The 13,873-nt window shown below is 52.1% G+C and overlaps 1 protein-coding gene across 2 annotated transcripts in view; it reads right to left on the minus strand.

Annotated features, from left to right (window-relative positions):
• Nucleotides 1-6,405: 6,405 nt before the first annotated feature.
• The window catches only part of GGT5 (gamma-glutamyltransferase 5), a 30,511-nt gene continuing 23,043 nt past the window's right edge, over nucleotides 6,406-13,873 (minus strand). For both annotated transcript variants that reach the window (XM_045457391.1, XM_045457389.1), the window contains 9 exons: nucleotides 13,348-13,543; nucleotides 12,593-12,750; nucleotides 11,908-12,054; nucleotides 10,880-11,016; nucleotides 10,309-10,499; nucleotides 9,795-9,901; nucleotides 9,483-9,601; nucleotides 9,264-9,374; nucleotides 6,406-6,879 (listed from right to left, as the gene is read on the minus strand). In XM_045457391.1, coding sequence (XP_045313347.1) covers nucleotides 6,733-6,879; nucleotides 9,264-9,374; nucleotides 9,483-9,601; nucleotides 9,795-9,901; nucleotides 10,309-10,499; nucleotides 10,880-11,016; nucleotides 11,908-12,054; nucleotides 12,593-12,750; nucleotides 13,348-13,543 — 1,313 coding nt within the window. In that variant the 3' untranslated portion in view covers nucleotides 6,406-6,732. The remainder of the gene's footprint in view (nucleotides 6,880-9,263; nucleotides 9,375-9,482; nucleotides 9,602-9,794; nucleotides 9,902-10,308; nucleotides 10,500-10,879; nucleotides 11,017-11,907; nucleotides 12,055-12,592; nucleotides 12,751-13,347; nucleotides 13,544-13,873) is intronic.

Consider the following 13,873-nt stretch of genomic DNA (forward strand, 5'->3'; position numbering starts at 1 on the left):
TCATTGTAGAGGCCTTGCATACTGATGTTAGTTTCATTTTTAGGCTTTGATTTTGTTTATGCCTTTATGATTTCTGTTCCAAAAGATGTTTTTTGGGGCACCTGGGGGGCTCAGTCAGTTAAGTAGTCAAACGTCTGACTTTGGCTCAGGTCGTGATCTCATGGTTCATGAGTTGGAGCCCCGTGATGGGCTCTGTGCTCACAGCTCAGAGCCTGGAGCCTGCTTCGGTTTCTATGTCGCACTCTCTGTGCCTCTCTGCCGCTTGCACTCTGTCTTTCTCTCTCTCAAAAATAAGTAAACATTTAAAAAAATTATTAAAAAAAAGTAATTTGTGGCTGGTATGTAGAAATACCATTGGTTTTTTGTGTATTTTCCTTGATTCCAGCAATTGTGTTAAATTCGCCTATTTCTAATGGTTTATCTGTAGAGCAGCTATATAGCGTTATGCTCTCCTTTCCAATTTTTATGCCTTATTTTTTCTTCCCTCACCTTATTACACTGGTGAAAACTTACACAGATGAAAGGAAATGATGAAAGCTGGCCATGCTTATCTTGGTCTCGAAGGGATTGAGCCTTCCATCTCAAAAAAAAAGGCTTTTTGTGTTTTACCATGAAGTATGATGTTTACTGTAAGGTTCTGCAGCTGTGACTTATCAGGTTAAGGAGGTTTTTTTTTTCAATTTACAGTTACTAAGGGTTCTTATTGTGAGTGCAAGTTGGGAAATTTTATCAAACTCTCTTCTGCATGTATTGAGATGGTCAATCCTTTTTTTTTTTTTCTTTTTCTTTATTCTGTTAGGCTATTAGCGCAATGAATTGCATTGCTTGATTTTCTCATATTCGACCAATCTTGCACTCCCAGAATAAACCCAAATTGGGAGTGATTTGGTTTGCTTGTCTTTCATTTAGGAACTTTTGCATTTCTGTTCATGAATGAAATCACCCTCTACTTTTCACTGCTCGAAATGTCTTTGTCAGATTTTGTTCTCAAGATGACGCTGGCCTCGTTTAAAGCCTTGGGCAATGTTTCCTCTTTTCTGTTCTCTGGAAGTTTGTGTAAGACTGATGTGTTTCCCTCCATCAGTGGCGGGAAGAATTCACAGAAGAAGCCTTCTGAGCCGAGTTATTTACTCTGTCCCTGTGGGGGCCTCACTGTTTTTATTGGCCACGCTTACTCATGAGTGAGGTTAAGCAACTTTTTCTATGTTGAAGCGGCCATTTGTAGCTCTATTTCTGTGGTCTAATGTGCATCTCTCTACTGGATACTTGCTCTTTGATATTAAGTATTTAAGTATTTAAATATTAAAGAAACCAGCCCCTTATATTTTTTGTACTGAAACGATTTTTCCCAAGTTTTTCCCTGGTCTTTTCTAATTTATTTTTATTTTTTATTTTTAAGATTTTTCTTTAATTCCAAGGTATTTAACATACAGTGTTATTTTAGTTTCAGGTGTACAATATAGTGATGCAACAATTCTATACATCACCCTGTGCTCATCACGATAAGCACGTTCCTTCCTGCCATCACCTACTTCCTCCACCCCTCCACCTACCTCCCTTCTGCTAACCACTCTTTTGTTCTCTAGAGTTAAGAGTCTGTTTTTTGGTTTGTCTCTTTTTTTTCCCTTTGTTCATTTGTTTTGCTTCTTAAATTCCTCACATGGGAGAAATCATATGGCATTTGTCTTTCTCTGACTTATTTTGTTTGGCACTATACTTTTTAGATCCATTCATGTGTTGCAACTGTCCATTGGTCTTTTAAGATGTTTTCCACATCAAAATTTTTACTTTTTCTGTGTTCAAATGTATCTTTTTTTTTTGGTTTTTTTTTTTTTTTCTTTCACAACTTCTTGATTTTATGCCATGCCTGAAAAGGCTTTCCCCACTCTAAGAGTATAAATAAATTTCCCTGTATTCTTTGTGTTAAAAAAAAATTTTTTTTAATGTTTATTTATTCTTGAGAGATAGAGAGAGACAGAGAATACCAGGGGAGGGGCAGAGAGAGAGAGAGGGAAACACAGAATCTGAAGCAGGCTCCAGGCTCTGAGCTGTCAGCACAGAGCCCAACGTGGGCCTCGAACCCACGAACTGCGAGATCATGACCCGGGCCAAAGTCAGACACCTAGCCGACTTAGTCACTCAGGCGCCCCTGTGGTTTCCTTTGTTTTTGTTTTATATTTATATGGTTTTACTCTTAAATCTTGATCTGACTGGAATTTATTTTGATGTAAATAAAAAGGCAGGGATCCCCCTTCATTATTTGCCTAGATGGCTACCCATTTGGTCAGATAGATATGGCTAATAATCTTTTTCTTACTGCTTTGAAATGCTCCTTGTCTGCTAGAGACAAGATTTCCGTATTTATTTACATCTCTCTGTGGAGTTTGTATTGTGGTTGATTTCTTAGCTTTATTCACATGCTGCTTTAACAGCATATGCTTAACAGCTGCATGTTTAACAGCTGTATGCTTATAATTTGTTTTAAAATTTGGTGGATTTGTTTACTTAATTTTTAAAATTGATTTCTAATGTTTATTTTTGAGAGAGAGAGAGAGACAGAGCACAAGCAGGGGAGGGGCCGAGAAGGAGACACAGAAACCAAAGCAGGCTCTGAGCTGTCAGCATAGAGTCCAATATGGGGTTTGAACTCACAAACCACAAGATCATGACCTGACTGAAGTTGGACACTTAACCACTGAGCCACCCAGGAGCGCTTTGTCTTTTTTAAATCAAGAATGGGTGTTGAATTTTGTCCAATGCTCCTTCAGTCTCTATGGAGATAAATACGCCTGTGACTTTTCTCCCTGGGTGAAAGATAAGAGGTAAGAGTAACAGTCACACCAAGAGAAGACCTTCCTGGCTGTGCTGGTGTCGACACCACTGAGATAGGCAGGACACTTTATTGCTTTAATGCGTTGCTAGATTCTCCTTGCTAATACTTTCTTTAGGAACTTGGGATTGAGTTTCATAAACACAATTGGCCTGTGGCTTGCTTTGGCAGGTTTGGGGTCAGTGTTTTGCTGGCATCATAAAGTGAATGTGGACATTTTCCTTCTTGCTCCTCATTGTGGAAGCTTAACTGGCAGGACAGGTCTCTGGCCTTAGTGGCAGGACACACTTCACCTGAGGAACTTTCTAGAAGGGTGTTTGAGGTAGGCTAGTGGTCCTGCAATGTTCTTAATTTTTTCAATGATCATTGACACATCTAGATCTTTGCCCCTTCTTGGATCTGTTTGTCATTTATATTTAAGGTTGCCAGATTTAGCAGATAAAAGTATAGGAGGTTCAATTAAATCTGAATTTCAGATAAGCAACATTTTCAGTATGAGTATGTCCCACATATGGCAACCCTACTTATGTTGTCCTAGAAAGTAATTTATTTTATCAAAGTTGCCAGCTTTATTTGGACGAAGGTGAGTGATCTTTTATACTTTTTTTAAAAAATGTCTTAATGTTTATTTATTTTTTAGAGAGAGACAGAGCACGAGCTGAGGAGGGGCAGAGAGAGAGGGAGACAAGAATCTGAAACAGGCTCCAGGCTCTGAGCTGTCAGCATAGAGCCTGACTCAGGGCTTGAACTCACAAACCACAAGATCATGATCTGAGCCAAAGGCAGATGCTTAACTGACTGGCCCACCCAGGCGCCCCAGGTTTTTTATACTTTTAACTGTCTCTATATCTTAGCTAATTTCCCCATTGTCATTTCTTCTTTTGTGTATTCACACTTCTTTCATTTATACTGTAGGCAGTTGAATAACGTTTTCTGACCTGTTTTTCTGATTTCAAATTTATCAGTCTCTCCTTCAGTGGTTACTGAACCTCTCCTCTTGCTTTCCTGATTGTTCTGATTGTTCCTGCACTAAATTTCACTTAGATGCTTTATTCATTTTGATTCTTATTATTAATGCAACTGTTTAAGGCAATGAATTTACCTTTGGTCCTGCATTAGCTATAGGCTCTAGGGGCTCATCTGTACTCTGCCAATGTTATTTTGAAGATACTGCAGCCCTGGTTTGTTTTTTTTTTTTTTTTTTTTTTTAATGTTTATTTATTTATTTTGAGAGAGACAGAGAAAGCGTGAGCAGGGGAGGGGCAGAGAGAGAGGGAGAATCCCAAGCAGACTCTGTGCTGGCAGAGCAGAGCCCCCGTAGGGTTGAACTCACGAAACCGTGAGATCACGACCTGAGCCGAAATCAAGAGTCGGACGCTTAGCCAACTGAGCCACCCAGGGACCCCAACCCTGGTTTTGATTTCCCCTGTGTAACAAGATGTGTAAAGAGCCAGCAGTAAGAGTCCCTTGCTGGGCTGGGAAGGGGGTGACTACCTGGCATTACTGGTGGGTGGGATGTGAGCAGGGGCTGGGCAAGTCCCTGAGGGTGGGAGGAGCAGGGAGGGAGAAGAGCAGGCTTCCTCCAGGAGCAGCAGGAACGAGGAGGAATCCATGCTGCCTCGTGGCAAGATCAGGTATGCATCTTCCAAGGCCCATCATTGTCTGAGTGGGGAGCAGATCGAGGCAGTGGCAGCAACAAGGAGGTGGAGAAGGATAAGGAAATGGAGGCAGGGCTGAGCCACGCAGTCGGAGAGAGGAAACTGGGTGACTGGAGGGGGAGAGGTAGACAACAGAGAGCTTCCGGTTGCCTCAGAGCTGGCTTCCAGTTTGGTGTGTTGAGTCCGAGGTGCCTGTGGCCCTGGCTGGTGTGTGGGTATGGGGTCTGATGACCCAGAAACCTGAGACAGAGCTGGGATGGGGACCCATCACTCATGTGTGGTAACTGAGCCTCAGGGAGAGACCCATTGGGCCCATGAGAGCCGGGCCTGGGACTTTTGTTAAGCCTCAAAAGCAGTGTAGAGAAGAGAAGCTCTGTCATCCTTTCTGGCTGTGAAGTTCAGTGAATGATGTGCTAGAGCCACCGGGATGGTGGCCAAGGCCAGCCTCTGGATCCCACTAGGTCAGAAACACCCCCACTCCTGCTTGTCTGAGCCCACTTTTTCTGCACCCCTGACTCCTGAGCCATAGCTGCCTTTCCCTAAAGCCTTCTTCCCACTCCCTCCCAAAGTCAGACTCTAGGAGGAGTTGCGGCCCCCAGGCTGCCTGGGTGCAGCAGTGAACGGCCCCGAGGTCTTTTCTCTTAGAGTCTGCCAGAATACCCCCCTCTGTCCTCCCAGTCAGGCTCAGATCAGAGACTTGGCCCATCCAGCCCTCTCTCCCCGTTTGTGGTCAACTAACAGTCCCCATCCCGATCCTTAGCACGTTATATGGCAAAAGTGCCTTTGTGACTGAGTTAAGGATCTTGAGACAAGAGAGCATCCTGGAGTATCTGGATGGGCCCTATATGCCCACAAGTGTCTTTACACACTTCCCGAGGGTGCCTTCTCCACCCAGCCCTGCCCAAAGCAGAGGGAGACTTCCACACATACAGAGGAGAAGGCCACATGACCTCCCCACAGACGGAGCACCTAGAGTGATGTGGCCACCAAGGGACACCAGCAGCTACCAGAAGTGGGCAGAGGCAGGAAGGGTTCTCCTGAGAGTCCCCTGAGGGAACTCGTCCCTGGCTTCCCCTTGCTTTGGGCCCCATCATCTGATTTCAGACTCCTAGCCTATGGGAACATAGATTTCTGTAGTTGGAAGGCACTTCGTGGTATTTTATCTCAGCAGCCATGGAAACAGTACCTACTCCTGCCCTGCTTGGCCAAACTCCAGAGCAGGGTGGGAGGCCGTGGCTCAGCGGTAGAGCTGATCCCCAGAACCTGCCAGGTGGAGGTATGCCCCTGAGGGACATTTGGGCGACACTCAAGTGCTCCCAGGAACCGGTGTGGGGTAAGACCCCCCAGGTCAGTCCAGCGAGGCCCCTCCAGGACAGGCAGCCCACCCAGCAGCTGGCAAAGCCCTTCTCAGCAGTGGGGGGCTAATGGGTCCAGAACAGCAGTTCTTAACTGGGGATGATTTGGCCAGTGGTTGTGGTAGCGGGTGCTGCTGCGTTTAGCGAGCAAAAGCCAGGGATGCTGCTCAACATCCACAATGTGGGGACAGCCCCCCGACAAAGACTATTTCACCAAAAGTGTCAACAGTGCCGAGGGTGAGAATGGGGCCAATGGATGGGGCTGGGGGCTGAGGTGGGGTCCCAAGTTCTACTTCATCCAGCCTTTTCCTGGCACACAGGACAAGATCCAGAGATGGTCCTCAGGCCTGGCAAGACTGGGGGGCAGACGCCCCCAGGCCACAGCCCTGCCTTCCCACTGATAGGTCCCAGGCAGGCACACTGCAGAGGCCCAGCAGCGGTGGCCTGGGCAGGGCCAGCCAGTCTCTAGGCCTCGGTTTCCACACCTTCACGGTGGTGTGTGGTGAAGGACTGTAAGAGCTATGTGTGTGCTAAGGGTCCCTTCCCATACCTACACCCCAAATCATGCCGAGGTCCACCCTCCTCTTTAATCTTGGACTAGAGGGTATACAGATGGGGAGTGGGGCAGGTGGGGAGGGAGAGTGGGCCACGGTCCTGAGTAAGAGGTCTAGGGGAAGCTTGGGGGGCCAGGGCAGGGCCACATGGGACTCTGGGAGAGGGCTCAGTCCCCACAGTCGTCCATCTTCCAGCCTGTCCCCACCTCTTGCAGCCCAGGCTGACCCTCCGCCGAAGGGTCCAGATCTTGCTTGGGTGCTGGGTCCCACAGCCAAGGCCCAGCCTGAGCACACACTGACGGTGGGCTGGATTGCAGCTGCCAGAAGCAGTCTCCTCAGTAGCCCGAGGCCTCCCCACCTTTCCTTGGGTCCGTTGCGGCATACACACAGGCCCCGTCCTGGGACACGGCCTGGACCACGTTCAGGAAAAAGGGCCTCATGGTCTGGTTGTGGCCCCTGTCCTGGAGCCCCTTCTGCACCTCCTGGAGAGGAGAGAAGGCCAGTGAACAGGTGAAGGCAGCTTAGCAACACCTGCAGAGGGGGCAGGGCCCCGGGTAGAGGTCTGACAGCCCCAACGGGGAAGGCAGGACTGGGCACCAGTGGCGGTGAGGATGGGGGGGTGCTAATGCAGCCTCATCTGTAGGGCGAGGAGCCTGTGACCTCCCACCAAAGGTCCCAGTGGAGAAGCCAGGCTCCAGGGAGCATGGTGGGGAGGATGTCACCCAGGCCAGAAGGAGCTAGAGATGCACGATCACTTCTGTCCTGGATCTGAGGATACCAGGGGCCTAGCTGCAACATCTGAGGAATCCAGCAGCTTTGGCAGAGAAATGGCTTATGGGGACTTACACTGCGAGACCTCTAATTTTGAGGACTTTGAGAGCAAAGCCTTCTTAAGGCAGAGCTTGGGACCTTTCTCAGAGTCCCAGATCCTCCATACATAGGAACTGCCCAACTGAAGGGTGGGGAGTGCCCAGGGGCCCTGGGGCATGGAAGAGGAAAGATCTTGGCACCAGCAGTCAGGCTACATAGGACCTTCCATCTCAACACTGACATGAGAAGACCAGAGATCCTGGTTGCCAAGAACATGGTAAACTTCTTAGGACCTTGGGCCCTGAAAGCTTAGGGCCCCAATGGTTGAGGAATCAGCTGGAGGAAGGACTCAAATTTTCAGATACCGTTTTCTCTGAAGATCCATGAGCCCAAGGACACTGACCCCCAGGCTAAAGGCACCAGTGGTCCTGAGGGTAAGGTGCTCAGAGTATGTGGCTCAGGTCTGAGACAGTGAGACTATGGAATTTGAGGGTGTCAGAAATCCAGGCAGGTGTAGGTTTCTAAGAACTGAGTACCTTGCCTTAGGGTTATGGCACTTACACATTTACCAGTCTGTAACATTTACACAGATCCTGGAGTGTAGAGGCCTGTGCTACTCAAGCCCCACATTTCCACTTAGCATTTTGGACCAAGAGACTAAGGACCTTAGCCCACTGACCCTAGGTGCCAGTCACTTCTATTTACAAAGACGTTGATGTTCTACAGTCCCCAACACCGGGGCCTCCAACCTGATATCACAGTGGTAGGGCGAGGTCTCCAGAGCACCATGTCCTTGGGTTATGTTTCTCTGCCTGATGCACCAATTGCCCAAGGTCCTTAGATTTGAAGGCTGAGGTCCTCATAGCTGAGGCCACAACAGGACCTGTGGTCATCGGGGATTCTGTTCCTTAGCATCTAGTGGCCAAACTCCAAGGCCCTCAGGAAGGAGGACCCTTCTGGCCTTTAGTCCCTGGCCTTGGCTATGATAACCCTTGGAGACTCAAGGTTTCCACCCAGGGTCTAGGATTTTCTCCATAGAAGGCCCTGGATGTATAGCCAACACTCAACCTCTCCAAGAGAGCTGAGGATCTTGGCCTTATGGGTTGCTGGATTCTCTGAGATCTCAGAGCACAAGGTCCTCAGGGAGTTGATGTTCACAGAGTGAAAACCTCAGTTAAGGGTCAAAGAGGAGGGCCCAAGAAGATGAGCCCTGAGGGCATACTCACTGTCCTTCTGCCATGGGGAGGACCCTATACAGGGAGGGAGCTCCTTGGACTCTGAGAGTCCTTAGTCTCCAGCCCCCAAGACCAAGGTTCTCAGGGACTATATATTCCCTTGGAGTAAATGTTCCTCTATCTATGGTCCTCAGTGTTCTAAAGGCCATGGGAGGCAGCTCACAGCAGAAATGGCAGCTTTGAGGACCTTTAACCCCAGCTGGCTGAACTGACCCCAGGCATGAAACTTGGAGGCTTGAAAAGCTGCCAGACTTTGAGATCTTAGTGAAGGGAAGGCTTCTGCCAGCCCAGCAAAACTCTGAGGAAGGTTGGGGCAGAGGAGTGGGGGCAGGGAGTTGGACAACAGAATTTAGCTCTGAGCACCTGCTTGTGTGGGGGAAACCAAGAAACATCCATAAGAACCAGCACCAGTGCGACCCTCATGCCCCAGAAAGAAATCCCTATGCAGACTGTCACAGGAATGATACCCTTACAAATAAACTCACACATGAAAGCTATAAATCACACAAGGAAACAGATTACCATGAGCAAGTCTGAGAGACCACAGCCAGGAAAACTAGCTTCTGGAGAGAACAGAATAGAGCAGGAACCAAGGTGCAGAGGTACTTGGCCTGGGAGAAGCATGGACAACACCCTGTTTTCTGACTTGGGGGCCACAAGACTGGCCTGGTGCCTCCCCCACTGAGCTTCTGAACCCGCGATGGCCCCGGAAGTGGAAGTGTACCCATCCTAAGACACTCAGCGACTGAGATCCTACCAGGGGCTTTGAGCAGCATGCACTGAGGCATCTGTCCTAGCAGTGTCAGGGACAGTGGCCTTACCCGGCTGAAGTTGGGCTCATATTCCACATGGCCCTCACTGTTGACATGTAGGATAGGGGCTTCAATAGCAGTCCTCAGGTCAAAGCCAAGCCATAGCTTGTTTATGATGGCCTGGGGGAGGGAAGAAGAACACAGGAAGGGAGGATACCAGCCACCCTACACCAACCCCTCCCTGTCCCTGGGAGGGAGGATGTTCCAGCCAGGAGTTCCCTGACTCACTTGAGCCACAGCAGGGATGATGAGCTCCCCACCAGCCCCACCGATCACCAGCTTTGACCCCTGAGCTGCATTGATCAAGATGGAGGGGACCATGGATGATGGAGGTCGCTCGCCTGGAACTAGAGGCCAGATGGGTGTCACCCGCAGCCGCACTTCCAGCCAGCACCCTCCAGACCACCCCTCCATTTCTGTCTCCATTCACCGCTGTGCAAACAGGGGCTGGGCGAGGCAGCGGGGCTGGCCCAGGGGCCAAACTGCATCGCCCAGCCTGCCTGCCTCCCCTTTTCTTGCCAGTGGGGTCCTCAGTCTCACCAGGTAGTGGGGTGACTCTGGAGTCCGGTGAGCGCCTCCAGCATAGGTCCAGAAGCTCATTGTTGAGAAGGATGCCCGTGCGTGGCGAGTACAGCATTGCTCCAAAGCTGCAGACAGAGGCAGAGCCTGGGCTCGGGCTGTGGGCGCCAGTCTCCCACACCAGCAAAGCTGTCGAGCACCGCTTTCCAGGAGTCCCTCATTTTAGTGGCAGCCTTCTAGCATGCTGGAGCTGCCATTCTCTCCCTGGCACTGCCCCCCAAGGATCCACCTGTGCCCCCCAGTTAGGGCATCCTTCTGGGTAAAGCTCATTCCCAAGCGGGTCGTGGTTCAGGGCCACCCATCTGCAGCCTTTCAGCCAGAAATGACAGAGGTGTGTGGCCCCTCTGACAGAGAAGAAGAAGCAAAGGGAAAAGCAAGGTACTGCCCCATGGACGCAAGCAAGGAGATACTAGGGGGCCCGTAAAACAAGCTGAGGGAGCAAAGGAGCAGGGCCTGGGAACAGGCAGGAACATACGGCGTGTTGATTGTGCTCGTGGCTGACACAGCACTGCCATCCTCCCCCAGCACAGAAACGTGCGCTGTGCCCATCCCGTGGCCCCAGGCGCCGGCCAGGCTGTAGTGGCTGAGATGGTGGTCACCCCGAGCGTCGATCTGCTGCTGGATGTGCTGGGCCAAAGCCTCTCCCAGCAGGTCCTGGGAGGCGTTCTGGGGTGGCCGGGCAGATGGTAGGAACAGTAAGGTGCCAGGTAGGCCCACAGAGAAGAGGGTCTCCTTTGGAGGCCCTCTCCCGTACACCCCCCTTGAGCCCAGGCTACCACCAGACGCTGCTCATCCTCTGGGCCCTCTGAGATATGGAGCCATCACAGCCTCTCTCACACCTGCCACTCTGGGCCCCTTCTAGTCCGCAGACCTCTTCACCCTCCCTGCCCTGGGCCACTGCCAGGCTGTCCTGTCCTAAAACCTCATACATCTCCCTCCAATCTCACCCAGCCAGACTCTTGGGGTCCAGGAACAGCCTGGCCTTCCCTTCACGCTGAGCCCTGGGGCTGGGACGGGGGCTCTCCACCAGCCACAGGCCATCTCACCTGGATATCCGGGTGGCTACGAGGGTCCCACAGTCGCCACCTCTGTCCCCCGGCAAACTTGAGCGTCTCCACAAGGTGATGGTACAAGTTCACGCTCCTCTCGGGCCTGGCCACCGACTCAGAGGAGAAGTTGAACCCTGGGAAGGGGAGAGGTGCAGATATGGATGACCCCGTGTAGCGGATGGAATGTTGGCCCCCCTCAAAAAAGATTTGTCCATGTCCTGATCCCCAGAACCTGTGAATAGTACCTTATATGGCAAAAGAGTGAATTTTATCTTATATGGCAAAATGTGTGATTAAGTTAAGGATCTCGAAAAGAGCAGATTATCCTGGATTATCCGGGTGAGCTCTAAATGTAATCACACAATTAAATGTAATCTTATAAAACAGACACAGAGAAGAGGAGGAGGCCCTGTGAGCAGGAGGCAGAGACTGGGAAGATGTCGCCGCAGCCTGGGAGTGCTGGCAGCCACCAAAAGCTGGAGGAGACAAAGAACAGATTGTCTCTCAGAGTCCCCAGAGGAGCCATGGCTCAGCTGACACCTTGATTTTGGACGTCTGGCCTCCAGAACTATGAGAGAGTGGATTTCTGTTGCTTTAAGCCACAAGTTTGCGGTAATCTGTTATGGCAGCCAAGGGAACTGAGATAGTCAGCCTCGGGCAGCTCCAACCCTGGACACTGCGAGGACCCCCTTTCACCATCTCACAGTCCAGGCCTCAGCTCTGGATGCACACACGGGCCGGACAGCTCACCACCTGCACCGCCCACCTGCTCCTGTGCCCTGGGACTGGATCGCCTGCAGGGGAGGACTCACTGGGTGGATGGTGTCAGACCCTTCAGCAAAGCCCCGAGTGTGGACTGCTCCAGAGGCTCTAGAGCACAGTATCTTGCCTGTTTCTACAGTCGCATCTTTGGTGTCTGAGGAGGAGGCTGAGCTGGAAAAGGAAGGCTGCCCAGAGCTACCGCTGGGCTTGGAGTTCCCAATGGGGGCAGGACTCTGGGTGGGAGGGCTGAGAGTCTTTCTTACCTTTGAGCACGTTGAGGATGAAGCTAAGAATCGCACCCCCTGCGGGTGGTGGCGGTGAGTATAGGGTGTAGTCCTCCAAGGGCATTGCCAGGGCATCCACTACCTCCGGCTGGAACTCTGCCAGGTCCTGCAGGGTCAGCTGGCTACCTGAGATGAGACAGAAAAGACTCCATGTACAGATGGGAAAACTGAGGCAAAGTGACAGCCACGGATCCCAGGTCACCTGGTGGGGCTTCCCCCATCCCCTAGGCTTCTAGAGCCCTAGGGGTGATGGAAGGTCTGTGGGCAGCGGCGTCAGGGCTGGGCCCTAGAGCCAGGCAAGGGATGGGTGGACAGAGGCCGAAGGCAGGCAGGTTGGTGGGGAGAAGAGGGGAAGGTGAGAGAGGCAGGGTGGCCTCTGATAGACTGTGAAGGTGGTGGACAGCTCCAGGCCCAGGAGCCCACTGTGGCCACCACTAACTCCCCTCTGTTGGCACTAATTTCTGGGAGCTCTGCTCCTCAAGGACTCTGACCACGGGGTCCTGGAGGCCAGCAGCCGGCAGGCCTGGATACATGGCCTCTCCAAGTCCTGGGAGCGGTCCACACTCCGGCAAGGATTAGGGAAGGGCCTGCCTTCACTCCTAGCATCCAGAGCCAGCTCCTTCTCAGGCAGAGCTGCGGGCTCTGGGAACGCAGCATAGCTGACCTTGATTGGCAATGTCCTCCAGCAGCGTCCGGCCCAGCGTCCCTGTGTAGAAGACCTCTGCACCTTCTGTGGCCACGGTTTCCAGGGTGGCAGCCAACGCGGGCCATGGGAATGGGTCCTGAGCCTTCAGAGGTTCTGTCCCATTGAAAAAGAGCTGCCTGGGGAATTGGGGGCAGACTCAGGGTGGGGCCGGGTCCTGGAAGGCAGCCACACTTCTGTGGGGGCTCTTGTGGGTTCTTTGAGACCCTACAGGGAGGCAGTCCTGATCTGGGGTCCTGAGGGCCTGGTGTAGACATCAGGGGAGATGGTTTCTCTAAGACTGGGTGGGGCTGAAGCCTCTCACCTCACCCGTCACCCTGGCCTAAGGAGTGTATGCGCCCTAGTCGGGCCTGGGACACCCCTGGGAAGACATGGTCAGCGGACTGGCAGGGTGGGCAAGGGGGGTGGCCAAAGCCCTCCTGCCAGCCCAGAGGGGCCAGAGGACGGTGGCAGAGCCCAAATCCACACCCTGGAGTCCCATCACGTGGATATGGCCTGAGCCGCTCGGATTAGGTTCTGCCACATGGAGCCTGAAAGTCTGAAACCGCAAAGTACTGGCCTTCCTGGCCTTCAGGCCCCCGATACCACCATAGGATCAACCCTCCAGTTTAAGGAGGCTCTGAGGTAGAACCGGGGTAGGAGCCAGACAAAGACAGGCCAGAGCCTGAACCCAGGAGATGAGCAGGAGCCCTGGGGCTCCCTGGGGAAGTGCTCACCTCAGAGAAGTCATGTACAGGGAAGGCCGTAGGAAGTCACTCTGCAGGAACTGACTGAGGATAAAGGGCATGCGGTAGTCCCCTCGGAGCAGGGAGATGGTGGGCCAGAACAGCTGTGCCCACGGCAGGTGGCCGTGGCGACGGTGGGCCTCAGCATAGCCACGGAGTTCCCCGGGCACTCCAATCCACTGGGCCCCTACGAGGCAAGTGGCATCGTGTCCCTGCCCCCAGGCTGCCCCCACCTTGGCCTCAGCCCTGTAGCCTGCCCCAGGGGTTCTCCACCACCCCCACCCTTGCCCCTCCAGCTTGGCCCTCTTGGCGTGGCAGCCAGAATGAGCTTTCTGGAGCCCACACCTGACCATGACCCTCTCTGCTCAAACCCCCATGGCTCCCCACTGCCTTCCCTCAGGGCCCAGCACAAACTGGCTCCAGGAACCCCCACCCCACCCACCACCCCATCTCCACTGAACCCTCCAAGCCTTTGCTAGGCTGGTTCCTGTGCTTAGATCACCACCCCCTACTCAGA

Source organism: Leopardus geoffroyi, chromosome D3 (assembly GCF_018350155.1).
Source record: "Leopardus geoffroyi isolate Oge1 chromosome D3, O.geoffroyi_Oge1_pat1.0, whole genome shotgun sequence".
In the NCBI taxonomy this organism is placed as follows: domain Eukaryota; kingdom Metazoa; phylum Chordata; class Mammalia; order Carnivora; family Felidae; genus Leopardus; species Leopardus geoffroyi.